Source organism: Engraulis encrasicolus, chromosome 22 (assembly GCF_034702125.1).
Source record: "Engraulis encrasicolus isolate BLACKSEA-1 chromosome 22, IST_EnEncr_1.0, whole genome shotgun sequence".
Lineage (NCBI taxonomy): Eukaryota > Metazoa > Chordata > Actinopteri > Clupeiformes > Engraulidae > Engraulis > Engraulis encrasicolus.
In genome coordinates, this window is record NC_085878.1 from 15,515,740 (window position 1) to 15,533,239 (window position 17,500).

General features: G+C 42.9%; 1 protein-coding gene across 2 annotated transcripts in view; it reads left to right on the forward strand.

The window, feature by feature from the left end:
* Nucleotides 1-17,500, forward strand: part of LOC134438588 (A disintegrin and metalloproteinase with thrombospondin motifs 7) — a 96,480-nt gene that overhangs the window by 26,931 nt on the left and 52,049 nt on the right. For both annotated transcript variants that reach the window (XM_063188182.1, XM_063188183.1), the window contains exons 5-9: nucleotides 921-1,004; nucleotides 3,260-3,384; nucleotides 3,800-3,949; nucleotides 6,464-6,607; nucleotides 12,114-12,258. In XM_063188182.1, the coding sequence (XP_063044252.1) occupies nucleotides 921-1,004; nucleotides 3,260-3,384; nucleotides 3,800-3,949; nucleotides 6,464-6,607; nucleotides 12,114-12,258 (648 nt within the window). The remainder of the gene's footprint in view (nucleotides 1-920; nucleotides 1,005-3,259; nucleotides 3,385-3,799; nucleotides 3,950-6,463; nucleotides 6,608-12,113; nucleotides 12,259-17,500) is intronic.

The following is a 17,500-nucleotide window of genomic DNA, read 5'->3' on the forward strand; positions in this document are numbered from 1 at the left end:
TTAACTGTCCCAGAATGGTCCTGGACACAAGATGATTTCTTTGTGTCTCAGACAGTAACTGTTTATGGTGCCGGGGACATAAGCATTCCATTCATTTGGAGCTCTGTGACTGGCTATCCATAAGGTCATGGCACCATGGTTACTTGGATCCAGAACTGGCCATTATTTTGAATCTGTGGCAGGATATGTTCAGGGATGAATTTGCATTTCAATAGTGTGGAATACCAAAGGGAAAGTGTTCGAAAGCAAGTGGCATGAAAAGGTTACATTTACAAAACATTTACAGTATTTTTTCCATTAAGTGAACACACATGAATCTTTTAGCTAGTTTTAAGGTGATGCTTTATGTATGCCCTTTCATACTGCAGCCTGTAGTACAGGTATACGATGTGGAAGAAAAAGACAACATATAACGTACACTACACTATTCATTGCATGGAACAGCTGGAATTGAATTGTTCCTCACCACAGACTGTATGTTCAGCGCTCTATTGGTTGCTCTGATGGATTCCCATCTGTACTCTGCCATGTCATTTTGTCCTTTTGTGTCGATGCCATTGTTTTGTTTTGAGTGGCTGAAAGATTGCAGCAAGAAAGAATGGCAAACAAAATGTGGCTTTTCGATCAGAGAACTATGTCTTGTGGTTGCCACTTTCGAACTCTCCCCCATTGTACAAGCATCCTTTTAAACAGGGAGTCTATAATAGTTTAGGGGTTTTCCCTTCATTGTGTGCTTGCTGTCTGTATTAAGGTTATGACTGATGATTGAAAGCCTAGTATGCAAGGGTCAAATTTCCATATTCAAGTTCCAAGTATGTAGTGTTGATGTTATGCTATGTTGTTTTCAGTGAGCCATGATTAGGATGCAGATGTAGAGAGATGTGTTATTGACTGATTTTCTCATTTTCTGTCTTTTCCAGGTTGCAGGTTTGTTTCGAGATGCCAGCATAGGTAATGCCATAAACATAGCAGTCGTCCGCATTATTTTACTGGAAAAAGACGAGGTAAGGACTTGTAAACTTGAGCATGATTATGTTATTAGACAAGATCACTTGCATTCCATGTGGTTTTACACTTTAATTGGTTAGTGTGAGATGGTGCATTGGTGGTTGCACCGACAGAATAAAACTGACACATGAGTCCACTTGTCATGCCTATTCTGACATTTTTAATTTACAGAAAGGCAAGCTGGGATTTTGATTTTTATCTGACAGAGTTTTAACAAGCAGTGCTGCTTCTGGCGATTGAATGGAATGAAATCCAGCAATATCTGTCTTGAATGACTGAACCGCACAGCTTTGTGTGCCTGTGCGTGCGCTTGCACGTCCATGCATGTGTGTGTGTGTGTGTGTGCGCACGCGAGTGTGTGTGGGCGTGTGTGTGCAGAACATCAATAAATCGATGTACAGTCTCCACATCTGAATGTTTCGGCTGCATGTACCCAAGAAATCCAATTGAGATCCCCTGGGAGAAATGCGACTTCACTTCAATCTGTGCCCAAGAAAGTCACTATTTTTGCACTGTGTGGACCACACAAATTGTAAAGTTCACTGTTAGGTTGGCCTTGATGCTGTGGTAACATCAAGTAACAATCATCCATCAACGTCCTCCTAATAATAACTGCTAATCGAACAAGCTGTTGCCTCACCATGTCCCATGCTTACTCACAGAGCCGCTTGCTTCCTTTTTGGCCCATGCCATTTGTTGCATCATGGCCTGCAGTGTCCCCTCTCCGAATCCCAGACAGCATAATACAGACAGAGAGCCAAAGATAAATACTCCTCTCTGGCCCTTCACTGAGCTGTGAGGGGATTGGCGAATGAAGGCTCTCCCATCAGGAGTAACAAACCGCACACGGTCTCCACAGTAAGCGGGATGCAGCCATTACTGGAGGATTTCTCTGGATCTCTCCTATGAATAGAGCTGCTGCTGACTGACAGCACCCACAGAGATCTGTGCTACCCCTTACAGTCACACCATAATTGGTCGATTTCTGTCATTCACCGCACCATGGCACCTTGTTTATCCTGAAGGCAGAACTGTATATAAATTCAAGGAAGCCAAATTTTTTCATGTTTTCATGCTTTCTTTTGGGAACAGTTTGCCTCGGGCCTGGATTTTCACATAGCTTTGAATAGAAAATTCTTGGATTCTTTTTTACTGATGTCATTCACTGTACGATATCCCCCATATAATAGAATGAATAGAATAGAATGCCTTTTATTGTCACTATTCACATGTGGTACAATTTACACCATACACAACGAAATTGAAAGCACTGCCTTCAGTACAGACATTAAAGGGGTATGCTGTTGTTCAACACAGTGGGCTACAGTATTTACAAAATGTATATATAAAGCAAGGGGATATTTACATCACAGTACAGAAGAACAGAATAAAAAAAACCTGATTGTTCCCGCATGCACACATGCTGTGTGACTGAATCAGCTATTCCATGTGTGTTCCTTAGGCAAGGCAAGGCAAGGCAATTTTATTTGAATAGCGCATTTCATACATAAATGCAATTCAATGTGCTATACAGCAAAGTAAGATAAAAATTGTGTAAAATAAAATAGCATGAACTGAAATAGAAATAAAAACATAAGGCATGGCTGGTGAAAATAGAATAAAAAGTGAAAATAAAAGCAAGAAATAAGGGAGGGGGGATACATATATAAGCATGAAAAACATTTTGATCTCTAAGAGAAGGCATCAGAGAAAAGTCTTAAATCTGGTCTTGAAACTATCAACAGTACAGTTACATTGTGCATTGATTTCTGAGTGTTGTTCAACCAACTGTGGACACTCCTGAATATTCCAAAACCCTTAACTTCAGCCTCCCGCTCAGCTTTTGGATCATGTGGTGAGCATGAGTCACCAGCCAATGACAGCTCACCAGCTTTTGCTGTGAGATTAAGCTTTGACTTGAATATGATGCTTTAATTTCCATGTCTCATCTTGCCGAAGGTGATTAACTGTGTGCTCAGTCAGTGTTTGAAGTAACGGACCAGGGAAGAAGTATGGTCATTAGCGATTCGGAATTTAGCTTATACGAGAGATGTAAATGTTCAGAGGAAAATATCATCCATCCTTCAGAACATCAGAATTAGTTTGAATGGCAAGTACGAGATGCCTTGTGGAGATAAAAAATGGTTGGCATGCTTTAGTAGACATTGCTCGTAAGACTTAATTCTAAAAGCCCTTCTACTTAAAGCTTTTTAGTAAGCTTTCCCTCCCTGTAACTTTATGTGTTCATCAGGAGGAACTGAAGCTCTCCCACCATGCAGACAACAGTCTTAACAGCTTTTGCAAGTGGCAGAAAGGGCTTAACTTGAAAGGGGATGAGCATCCTGTCCACCATGATGTTGCCATCTTACTTACCAGGTGCGTTTGTCTCTCTCATCATCACCATGGCACTGAGTGAATGGTTCTCCAAGGCTTTGTGTTGTAATTGAGATGGTGTTATTGCTGAAGGAAAAGCAAAGCATGGAGATGTCAGAATAACAAAAAGGAATAGTTTTATGATGTGTGTGTGTGTGTGTGTGTGTGTGTGTGTGTGTGTGTGTGTGTGTGTGTGTGTGTGTGTGTGTGTGTGTGTGTGTGTGTGTGTGTGTGTGTGTGTGTGTGTGTGTGTGTGTGTGTGTGTGTGTGTCCACATGTGGTTAGTGTACGAATATGTGCACATGTACTGTATGCTTGCACATGTGTGGACGACTGTAGGTAAAAGCTTGGTTGTAAATAGCCTAAGGAGCCTAAGGCTGATAACAGCCTTTTTCCTCTGTTCGTTCTGTGCCGACAGGAAGGACATTTGTGCCTCGATCAATAGGCCCTGTGAGACGCTGGGCCTGTCACACGTGGCGGGGATGTGCCAGCCTCACCGCAGCTGCAGCATCAGCGAGGACACTGGCCTGCCGGTGGCCTTCACGGTGGCACACGAGCTCGGACACAAGTATGTACCGTACTGTCCTGTATGTGTCCTCGTTTATCTCCAGAGGTTTAGAAAGTATCAGCTATTCCACAGTACCGTGTGAATACTGTATCAGGGCTTTATTTTTACTTTTTCTCCTTTATCCAACTCTGTTTACCTCTCAATCTGTGTAGTGATGTGCATTTAGGATTGGCACAGAGACCTGAAACGCAGACTTGATAAGGTTCTCATCAGGGCAAATGTCATCAGATATTGAATTTGTTGTGTGTAGTATTGAATGTGTTTAGTACATGCACATAACAGAATGGGTCTGTGTGCTTTGGCCAGGTGTATATCATGCTTCACATGCATGCACGTGTATTGTGACACAATTCTATCTGGCTTTATTAGGGGAGTGTAAAAGTTGAATAATGCATAACAATTGGAAAAAAAACGGACTGTGCATCAAATTCTAAATTTTGGGAGCTCAATTTATTTTGGGATATTCACTTTCATTTCACAGGAAGTGATGTATTAGTCATATGCATGTTAACATCTCTCAACTATGACTGTGTTTTGCATTTGCAGGCATATCATTTTGTTTTACAGAGAGTTTGCAAATTTTTTAATAAGATTATACCATTTTTAGTGGTGCTTTGTATGATGCTGCATGTCTGAACAACAGCAAAAGCAAAACTTTGTCAGTGGCCCATTAAGCATAGAGAGTTTTGCACTCTGTGCCGAGAATCGCTGCAGCATGAGCATCAAATCAAGCGTGCATCCTACAATTTTCGACAGGATTACTGTTGTTTCACACAGCTTTTCTCCGGCTGCTTCTCTCAGACCCCATTGAGAAGCAGAGGTATTCATTAGAGGGTCTCAGCTCTCTGCCATTTCTTTCTTCACTTTCTCTGTTATTATATGATGGTGCTTTACTCCATGAAGAAATGTGAGGAAGTGATAAGGAATAAGCACAACAAACATTCAGATACAATCAGAGCGCCAATTTAGTATTAATCTATTTAACCATATCCCATGTATACAGACCCATTACCATTTATATTGATTGAAGAATTATTTCCACTAGCACAAACAGTTATTTTGTGGGGGGTTTTGTATTTTGCATTGTGTGTGTCATCATTATCTTTTATTCCAAACTCGTAGTCCAATTAAAAACAAACACGCATAGGCCTACACATAAAAATAATAACATACACAACAACACACGTTTAAGACACTTGTACCTGTGTTTCTCCAAGGATGATTGATATTGCACAGCACTAAGAGCAGGGTTTGAAAGCAGCCTAATACTTTAGCTACATGCACCATCTACAGTAATCTGCAAATAAATGTATACTTTCAGTTTGTCAACAATGCATGGAATGTGCTGATCCCTATACTACCAAACCGTCCACTTGCACTGCTCCACCTGGGCTTCCTAAACAGAATGAGCAATCCATCATTATGAAGTTTCTGAAATTGAAGTGTCTGAATGCTACCATTTTCATGTATTTTTTATGGGCCTTTTCGCCTTTATTTCGGATAGGACAGTGAAGAGCGACAGTAAGCGAATGTGGAGAGAGAGCCGGGGTAGGGATAGCAAATGACCCAGGCCCGATTCGAATCCTGGGTGCAACCCTTGGGCATGCAAGCCCAAATGTGCGGCGCTTAGCACGCTGTGCCACAGCGCGCCCGTATGCTACCATTTTTATACATACTAATGTGTGCTGTCTATCAATGGTGTGATGAGTACATCTGCAGATTCGTGCATGGATGGCTCAGTGGGCCGGTGCCGGGTACCATTACACCAGGGACACGGGTTCGAGTACCGCCGCCTGGGGTCGTTTCCCTGCTCCTGCTCCATCTCCCTCCCGACTTGTTTCCTGTCTCTCTCATTCACTGTCCTGTCTAAATAAAGCCCAAACAAATCTGTAGATTACATCTCTACTGACATCATACACATTCTTCACTAAGAATACCAGCCATTACCCTCAAGTAGGCGTTACAGACTGAAACATGCCTTCATACGTCAATCAATTCTTCTGCTGAATCAGTTTTAAGACTCTATGTATAGTGTTATCACTCCACCTTGGTAATATCTTCAAGTTATGTGGGTTGGTTATATGTAATGAATGCATGTCCATGTATAAGTACTGTCTATGTCTATACTGTCTATGTCCTTACCTAGATTTAGTCTATGTCTGTATGGGAAAGCAAGAAATGTAATTTCAAATTCTTTGTATGACCAGTGCATGTAAAGAAATTGACAATAAAACCTACTTGACTTGACTTGTATGCATGTATGTCTGTATGTCTGTATATAGGCCTGTGCCCTCTGTTTTTGTCAGTTGTGCAATAGTCTTGTGATGTGATGTTATGTGTACGTCCTGTCATAAACAAGTCTTGCTCAGAGATGCAAAATTAATTTCAGTGTAAACTGACAATAAAGTATTATCGTATTGTATTTTATCGTACTGTATCATATGTGTATATCTGCAGATTATAACTCATGTAACAGCATCTAATTTGTCCATTTCTCTGTGTCTGTGGTGGCAGCTTTGGCATCCAGCACGATGGCAATGGTAACGAATGTGAGCCAATAGGCAAGAGGCCCTTCATCATGTCCCCTCAGCTGCTCTACGGCACCTTCGCCCCCAGCTGGTCCCGATGCAGCCGCCAGTACATCACCCGCTTCCTCGAGTGAGTCAGACGCACGCACCTACGCACACATACACATACATACACATGCACGCACGCACGCATACACATACACACATACACAAGCATGCACACACATGCACAAACGCATACACATGCGCGCACACATACTCATGCACGCACACATACACATGCAAGCGCACACATCCATGCACTCACGCATACACATGCACGGCCATAGACACACACATATCCACACAGGCAAGCACACGTGTACACGCATGCGTGGATGCACACACACACACGCACACATGCACATACAGATGCATTCACACACACATACACGCACACGCACACACACACACACACACACACACACACACACACACACACACACACACACACACACACACACACACACACACACACACACACACACACACACACACACATACACACACACCATGCAATCAGAACACACAATGGGGACAAGCTGTGCTAACAGTTTCTTCTCATCTTCATTCATTCTCTTCTTACCGTAACTCACTGACATGAGGACATGGAGCAGCATAGGACCTTGTTTATCAAACCATGCCATGCATACACCTGTGTTCTTCTTCGTCTTCTTCACAAGTAAACAGGCATTGAAATAGTGATACACAGTCTTTGAAGGAGAGCATTTCCTTCAACGTTTTGTTGTGTTGTCTGTGTTTGTTTACTGTATCTTGTGTGTTCTTCAGCCTTGTTTGGCCAGATAAGAAGGGGTTCATGGGGTTGAGGGCTGGTACTCCATCCACGGTAATGAGATCCGGACGCGGGGGAAAACAGTTGCAATTTATCCGTCTAAACAAGCCGTCCAGCGGCCGAGCTGAGCAGCGCTGTCTGCCAGACTGCTGTGAGTGTGTGTGCGTGCGTGAACATCTTCACAGACACAGATACAGACACAGATACAGACACAGACACAGACACAGACACAGACAAATACACACACACACACACACACACGCGCACACACACACACATGCTTTGCGGAGCTTGCCGACGTGTGTGTGTGTGTGTGTGTGTGTGTGTGTGTGTGTGTGTGTGTGTGTGTGTGTGTGTGTGTGTGTGTGTGTGTGTGTGTGTGTGTGTGTGTGTGTGTGTGTGTGTGTGTGTGTGTGTGTGTGTATTTGGCTGTCAGGGCTGCTCCAGTTCCTTGTGAAGGAAGCCTCCATGTGGAATGCATTAAGCATGGCTTGACGGCTGCAGCTTGACCTCGGAGAGACGGATGGAGGGATGGAGGGATGGGGGGGGCGAAGGAGACGGAGGGAAGAGGGGAGCAGCCCCCTGGGAGGGTTTAACACTGCGGGCAGTGGCCCGAGAGACAAGAGGGACACTGTAACATTATCGAGGACCTGGGCTGATTTTCACTGTGGACCGAGAGCACAGTAATTGATTTATTTCTGCACATTTTTTATGAAATCTCAGTGCTTCCACTTTTTTAGCTCTGGCTCACATCCATTTCTGCTGAAGTGCTGCAGGCAGTTTACGTTTTGTAATCCCTGTGGACTTACTGAGCGTCGTTCACATGGAAAAAAATAAAACAATTCTCCTGAGCCACCCTGCTTTTAATTCAGTGTGTTTTTTTTACAGGGTATATTGCTTATGTGACTGAGTGTGAACAAGCTTATGTTACAGAATCGTTCTACTATGCAAAAAACACTAGCGGATGCCAGGTTTTCAGAAATACTTCACAGAAATACTTAAATGAATTGTGCAATTGCAGTTAATTTGATGATTGCTTTTTCAATTTGAGAATAAGCAGAGATGCTCATGTTGAGGTCAAGCCACAAGTTATTTTGCTAAATACTCATACAGTACCACCACCAAATAACACACATGAAATCTGTTATGCACAGAATGCAATTTTGAGAACCGAACCACAATACTGTTCTAAGACAGACATTACAGTTGGGATTGATTTGTGGTGCGAAACTAAAGCGTTTCAGGAAGTCCAGAAAAATATGTTTGCCAGAAAGTTAAGTGAGGCAAACCGTTGCCTTAATAACAGGTCATGATTTTTGTTTTAAGATTTTATCAACAATTCTGAATAGCATGTGTTATCAACTTCCGACAAATAAACACTGCAGCCTAAGGCCTTCACAAAAATAGGTCTTGGTAAATACACTACCTCATGCAATCATGACAATAAAAATAGACACTTTACAAACAGCCCGTGGCATACTTCTGGTTTACTACTTGGCAGTGCTTACACAAGAGCTGGGAAGTCTGCAAGCAAGACCACAGTCTTTTACTGGCCAGTGTTAACTCACATCCCTCTCCTGCCAAACCTCCATACATGCTGAGCTCAACCACAGGGTTCAATGCAGAAGGAAGTTCAGAGCCACACTCTCCTCCCTGCATATTTCTGGAGTTGTGTGTGTGGATCACGCTATCATGCCTGGGGTCCTCTAGCCCCATGAGTGCTCAATTTTTTTGGGCCGCCCAGCTCCCTAGAAAAATGTTCAAAGGATGCCTTCATAACCGCTCCACAAATGTGTTTTCATTTTAATGCAAATATGGGGGCTGTATTGGAACAGTTTTTTATATGTGGGTCTAATATGCAACTGTTTTTCCCTCACATTACTGCATAGTGGTGGGATTATTTTTGAATTCACTGGAACAAATAACAGGCAAACTAATTTGAACACAGCATGTATTCAGAAGTAACATACCATTTAATAAATTAAAAGAATATGAGGTACAATAAAGCTATCTACAGTAAATGTCAGAGATCTGCTTAAAGCTGCATGTATTGCATTGCTGACAATTTTTCCACGGAGACCCTGACATTGTTCTGAGAAGCCCCAGGGGGTCCCCGGAGCCCACCTTGAGAACCTCTGATCTAGCTTGCTGTAGGAGCAGCTGGCTGATCAAAGCAGCGTGTTGGAGGTGCAGCTTTACAGCCTGCAGCGGCACATGCGAATAGGCCAGCCTAATGACATGCCAAGCGTACCACTTACATGCGAAATGCTACAGAATGTGGCGGTTGGAAAGTTGAGGTTTTTTTATCTAACAGACAGCGAGCCGTCTGTCCGCTTCGGTATTCGACCTCCTCCGGCAGCGTGATCAGTATAATTGCATAGATAATATCTCTCAAAATGTGACTTGGTTAATGGGGGATGTTGACAGTGCGACTCTTTCACGTGTTGCCTCATTTGCAGTGGTTGAGATAATGTGCTTCTCACGCAGGGCTGAGCTTTCTGGGTAATCGTCTGTGCGGGTAGTCAGATGCCGCGCTTGTTCTTTTTTTCCACGAGCCGCATCTCTAGTGCAAGTGTAACTGAGAATTAATTAGAATTCATTTTGGAAGTGTTAATTGGATCTCTCCCTCTGATCGTACGAGGCACATGGCATCCACACTACTGTGCAGTGCACCGTGGATAACGTGCCGACTCCGAGAGCCTCTGAAGTATTGTTGATGGATTAGAGTTCATTTTAGGGGAGCCCTTGATAGAGAAGCTATTCATCCTGTTATGGAGAGGGAGTGAAGGCCATCATTACCATAACGTATTTACATTATGTCATCTCAGTCTCACGTGACACATGCATGGGATGTGTGTGTGTGTGAGTGTGTGTGTGTGTGTGTGTGTGTGTGTGTGTGTGTGTGTGTGTGTGTGTGTGTGTGTGTGTGTGTGTGTGTGCCGCTAGGGAGACTAGAAAAAAAAACAAAATCACAACAAACAAACAAAAACTTTTCGGAAGAGTACAGTTACAGACAGAAAGCCTATCTAGGTCATCGTGTGCCTTTGAGCTGAGTTGACAACATCGCGGCAGCTTTTCAACACAGCAGCAGTGGGTCCCGTCTATGAACAGCATGGCAAATTCATAAACCCCCACCCCCATCCCCCACCTTAAATACTAAAGCAGGCTCTGTCCGTCGGCAACTGAAAGTTGGAAGTTGGTTGATATGTTTCGCAGATGACTGGGTCAGCAGAGTGCTTTCTAGTGTAGGAGTTGCCTGTCCTTCCTGTTGTCCCGACAGGTGTGTCCCAGTGTGGATATACAGTGGTGCTGTGGTTGAAGATGCGTATATAATGTTTATGACATTCTCATTAGCATCGTACTAGACAGCTCACTGGGTGTCACCACATCATTGGCCAGATGCTCTGGAAATGGACCAGTCCAGCTGCTATCCTAAACTTGGCAGAGATGTGGTTTTGAATGTGTACATTTTGAGGGAGGTGATAAAATAAATAAATAAAATGAAAAAATAAAAAAGCTTAATGAAGTGGAAAGAGAGGTCGTAAAATATATCACTCATTTCCGGCATACCAATAGGCGATGCCCTAATTTTCATTGCTCCCTCGAAGATGTTTCTGTTGTCTCATAGCTTCCCCATAACAGGATATTAGTTCCCTTTTCCCATCTCTTACAAAAGGATACACACATACAGCTCCAAATGTTTATGTGTGTACATGGCTACAATTCTCAATTTGGTTTGAATCACATTGCCTGTTATGTTGACAGGCCTGTGAAACAAAAAAAGAAGAATTTGAAAAGGAGTTTCTGGAAGTGAAATGTCTAAAACTGAAAGGAAGGCAAACAAAGTTCAAACAAAGGGTATTATGGCAATCTGTTGCACACGCGGCCATGAAGACTGAGTGTCTCATCAAACAGAATGTGTTCATTTATCTCCACAAGAGCCCCTTGCACACTTGACTTCTGACAGCATTGCAATTTGTTTGATGTCTGTCTTTCAGTGACTACATCATCTACTCACAATACTTTGAAGACATTATAGTCAGATGTCTAAAGCCTGTTCCTTTTTAGGTGTACTTCCATGGTGTATAGCTAAAGACTTATTTTGATATAATCTTGAATGAAGCAGCAGATAACAAGAATGCTTTTTTTTGCATTTTTAGATCCTTACACTGCACATCTTTTAATGGATATAATGCAATGGCAAGTGTACAGTCACTGGATGACAGATAACCACAACATTAGCATTACAAGGGATCGCCTGACAGATATCCAAATGTGAGATGTTTTGCTACAATTCTCTGGTCCCAATAGCAATGCACTTATCACATTAAGACTGACATTCTATACATCTTTTTGAGAGTTTGACGTTTTTTCCATGGTAGAACTGGCATATATTAAAACATTAGATGATATGCCCCGATTCCCCAGTCCCAAATGCGATATCGCTTATCACATTAAGATTCACATTTTATACATCTTTCTGAGGTTTATTCCATATTGGCACCACATGCTTTCAGTGCATCGTCTTTGATTTTGTCCTTTGTAAATGTCACAAATGTGACAATTTAGTACTTTTTGAAAAATATCACTTAGATCATTTCTGCGTGCTGTCCATCAAAGACCATTTCTGCGAGCTGTCCATAATGTATAATTATGTCCTCTTTAAACTAATGAGCTGCATGCCTTGTATGATACGGTGCTATACAAATACAGTTATTATTAAATACAGTTATTATTACTGTATGTGTGAGTGTCAGGGAGTTCACATCTGACCGACACATATGTCATACTATTCGCTCCACAGTCGAGGTTGGGGCTGGTGCTTGGATGACCCACCGGTGCGAGATGAGCTGTCCCAACACGCGCTGCTGCCAGGTGTCCTGTACAGCGCCGTCCACCAGTGCCAACTCCAGTACGGCTCCAGCTCTCTCCTCTGCGATGACGTAGATGTAAGTACAGTACAGCCACGGAAGCAGACAGTTGGGGGATTAAGAGGTCAGCTATGCCAGGCCCAGCAAGGAGAAGGGCCCAGAATCGGTTGTATCGGGTGGAGGGGTGGGGAGGGGGGTGCTTTCAGATGACTTTGTCCTGGCCCTGACCAAAGCTGTCAACGAGCCTGACTGCAGCACTTTGCATAATACACATCTCCAATTTGTTATTACATGATGCGTGTTGTCATGCTGCACAGCTGCAGCCAAAGCATCTCATTGTGCCAAGATGACGCATCGGTAGGAGGAATTGTTGTTTGGACTGCTGCCGTTTTCCCTCTCTCTGTGTGTTATGTAAGTCGTGGAAACAGCCAAACCTCCTGGAAACTCCGGGCTTTTCTGACTCTCAAAACAGACGATTACTATTGTCAAACAGATGAATCCCATCAAAAGAAGGGATCGACGGTTGACATGTCAATTAACACAGCACTTGCCATTTCCAGTGTAACTGTTGCACATACGTATACTGTACTGCGTATTAAGAAAGTAAATTTAATCATCTTTCTTAAATTCTACTGACTTGACTGATAAAGCACGGCAAGGCATGTTGAATCAAACTGTTTAGAGCTTGGCTGGCATGAGCATAGCAGGGGTAGCTTTTGGCTGCATGACTGCCATGTCTATTCCGCTAATGGGGAGATTGGCAAATGGATGGGAGAGACAAGCTCACATTTGGAGCGTTTCGAGGCGCAAAGCCGACCACAGCTGAGATAAGTGCGTGATTGCATTTGGACACTGTAATAACTGCCAATGCCTGTAATCTTTATGCAGGGTTGGTTTCCCACCACACACAATGAACATGACATGGTTTCTTCTGGTGTTGTTAAACCAATTTTGTTGAATTCTGTTTGCACAGCTAACAGGGGATGACTTTGGGAAGATTGAAAACGATGCCTTATTGTTGATTTGAATTGATTTCAAGACTAAGCCACAGGCATGGCCTATGACTGCCTGCTATACAACAGAGACTTGGTTTGATTTGCTGTTGTTTTGCCGGAGGCCGGGCTTTCCAGTGTGGGAGTTGCAGCTCATTTGCACCTGAGAGAGCCAATGCCCATCTGAAGGAATCAATAACATCCTGCAGCTCTTGCCCATTCCTGGTGTATTCTCAAACAGAAAAGAAGGAAAGGCAGGCGAGAGAGATAGAGAGAGAAGCAGAGAGAGAGAGAGAGGTTTTTACAGGATAATGAGGCCACACAGGCTCTGGCGCTAGCTGGGGTATGAGGTTTCAGCACTCCCTTCCCGTCCTTTACATGGCCATTAGGCCTCTCTCTCTCTCTCTCTCTCTCTCTCTCTCTCTCTCTCTCTCTCTCTCTCTCTCTCTCTCTCGCTCTCGCTCTCTCTCGCTCTCTCTCCCCGTGTGGTTTTATAGACATCCAGCCAGACAGGAAAACAAGCACAACGTGTAGGGGGAAAGTGCTCAGCTACATTATTACAACAGTGGTCACGTCAAATGTTTTGCTTTGGCCAAATGCCTCTTTGCAAATATTTTCAGCTGCATAGGTCTTTTCCCAGCAAACATTTGTACAGATTAGTAGGTTGAGCTGCTTTTTTCGGCTTTCAGCCCTCTGGCACGTATTTATTTGTTCATGACATTTATAGAAAGTCACTGTGCTGTGGTGACGTACAGCACAGAGACAGCATGATTAGCCACCATGCAAGGTTACAGATCATTTCACAAGGTCACGGTGAACTGCATTGTGGGGGTTTGTGTCCAAATAGGCCACGCAATGTAGGTCAATGCCCAGTAATGACATTTTGTCCAAGTTCAGCTCAGAGTGGAAATTGACTTCATAATACTTATTTTGTTTCATTTCATTTTCATTTCATCTTGGTCCTCGACTCTTTCCTACATACAGTATATCACGAAAGTGAATACACCCCTCACAGTTTTGCAGATTTTTGAGTATATCTTTTCATAGGAAAGCATTACAGAAATTTAACTTTGACACAATGATTAGTGACCTTTTAACAACATATTTAACCGCTGAAATTTCTTGGTCACTCAGAAAAAAACAAAATACAGCCATTAATGTTTGAACATGTACTCACAAAAGTGAGTACACCCCAGATTAAAATCCGGTAGAGAAGGGGCTATGTTGGCTCGAATCGTCTCGAAATGAAACGAAATGAAAAGGGATGACAAGGGAGGTCATCAGTGTGCGTTTCAACCTTTCTTTGCATTGAACTTTTACATTTTGAGTCTGCATCTGGCTTAAATAGATTGGTGTGAGATTTGAATGCAATCCTATGGAGAATATCATGATCTGCTTCAGTAGTCACAGTGCATGTTGACATGCATGTTTCTTTTAGGTGCATTTCAGATTGCCAATGTTGACAGCATTCATGCATCCCCAAACCATGTCAGTCCCACTACCATGCTTGGCTTATGAGAGGATACACCTTTTTTGTAAAACTCAGTTGTTTACCACCACACATGCTTGACACCATCTAAAGCAAATTTGTTTATCTTGGTCTCTTCAGATCACACAACATGGTTCCAGTGATCCATATCCTTGGTCTGTTCATCTCTCTTGAGACCAAGATAAACAAATTTGTTTTAGATGGTGTCAAGCATGTGTGGTGGTAAACAAGTGAGTTGTACAAAAAAGGTGTATCCTCTCATAAGCCAAGCATGGTAGTGGGACTGACATGGTTTGGGGATGCATGAATGCTGTCAACATTGGTAATCTCAAATACACCTAAAAGAAACATACCTGTCAACATGCACTGTGACTACTGAAGCAGATCATGATATTCTCCATAGGATTGCATTCAAATCTCACACCAATCTATTTAAGACAGATGCAGACTCAAAATGTAAAAGTTCAATGCAAAGAAAGGTTGAAACGCACACTGATGATCTCCCTTGTCATCCCTTTTCATTTCGAGACGATTCGAGCCAACATAGCCCCTTCTCTACCGGATTTTAATCTGGGGTGTACTCACTTTTGTGAGTACATGTTCAAACATTAATGGCTGTATTTTGTTTTTTTTCTGAGTGAAAAAGAAATTTAAGCGGTTAAATATGTTGTTAAAAGGTCACTAATCATTGTGTCAAAGTTACATTTCTGTAATGCTTTCCTATGAAAAGATATACTCAAACATCTGCAAAACTGTGAGGGGTGTATTCACTTTCGTGATATACTGTATATAAATCTCTAACCCCTATTATACTTAGGGTATGCTTGACTGTATTTTTCTTAGTTTAATTGTTCATGTAATTGCTGCATGCACGTTTCTTCTCTCTCCACGAGTGCAGAATGTCCTTCCCTTCTTCAACATTAATGCACTTGCTTCTAATATAGCAAGTACATCAGCCACATACACTTGCGAGTGATTATAATAGTATTGTGTGGAGATGAGCAGGTGTGAACATTCTGTGAACATCGAAAGACACTCTAAATTGCTCCCATATACTGTATAGTGCAATTTGATGGCTGTTGAAAAGTAGGGACATTGAATGTTGTACGAGGGATGAACATTTCAACATGTCAGGTGTCATCTTTTAGATACTTTACATTCAGTGATGCACTGTACTGTGTTCCTTTGCCATGTCTATGGAAAGACATGAGGGTGGTTTGATCCTGTCAGAGATGCTATTTATATTAGCCGGCAGGCGGGCAGTAGGCTAGTTCCCACACTGTCACTGTCTGATGGCCTTTCCTGATTGCTGACACACTTGGCAAACTGTTCCTCACCATCGGCACAAACTAAATCTCTCTCCCTCTCTCTCTCTCTCTCTCTCTCTCTCTCTCCCTCTCTCTCTCTCTCTCTCTCTCTCTCTCTCTGCCTCACTCTCTTTCTCTCTCTCTCTCTTTTGTGTGTGAGCACACACACATGCGCGTGCACGCACACACACACGCGCGTGCACGCGCACGCGCACACACACACACACACACACACACACACACACACACACACACACACACACACACACACACACACACACACACACACACACACATACACACACACACACACACATACACATACACACACAGCAAACAAGGAAGCAGACACACACACACACACACACACACACACACACACACACACACACACACACACACACACACACACACACACACACACACACACACACACACACACACACACACACACACACACACAGACACACACACACACACAGCAAACAAGGAAGCACACACACACACACACACACACACACACAGCAAACACAAATGAACACACACTGCCATGACGCACACAGACACACATGCTCTCAAACGCCCAATTATCACCACCACCACCACACATTCAATCACAAACAGAAATGCCAGCGAGTGCAGATTATTTGATTGCTGTTGTCTCCCCAGTTCTAGATAACTTCCAAAATTGGTTTTCAGCCCTCCCCCTTATCAGTATCTGTTTGCAAGTGAGGGACTTATCAATCCTGCCGCCCGTCTCTGCCACCCCTTTATTGGGCGCTGTTAGTCTTTGGCTCTGAGGTGGATTTTGGCTGTTATTGCTCGCCATGGCTTGCTGCATTTGGCTTTTTTTGTGTTTTTTTGAGTCTAGTGATATTGATGTATGGCTGAGAACTGTGTCACAGACCAGAAAAAGCAATCTAGCAGCACAGGACAGGACAGGAACTCAATCGGCAGATAAACATCTTCAGAAATGGCCTAGAAATAAAAAACGGATTAGGGGTAAATGCCAGAGAAGGGGGTCAGCGGTGGACTGCTGTACAGTACATCAAATGCAGGTGCAAATGCCTTGCACCTTCCCTATGATCTTTGTTTATATAATTTTTCACATCCGTAGTCGTAAGAAAACAGGACTTACTGTCATCTATAAGGGACCAGCTATTGAAAACATATGCTGTGGCCTGACTGAGAGATGAGACGTAAGACACAAAAGGTTTCATGTATAGACTAGTGTTTCACAAACTTTTTCAGATCAAGGACTACTTTGTCCCCCCAAAAATGTTCAGGGACCACTTGTCCGCTGAATTGACAGTTGACGGGTCCTAATTTGACAATGTTAATTTTCTGTCTTATTGTGGTGAAAATATGATTTCGGCTGTGTTTAGCTTTGTAATAATGTTACAAATATAGCCTACTGCTAGCTTGTCTTGGAAAAGTAGAATTCCCCTCGTGGACCACCTGAGCTCTGTCTCAGACCACCAGTGGTCTCCGGACCACACTGAGAATTACTGGTATAGAGACCAATGTACTTG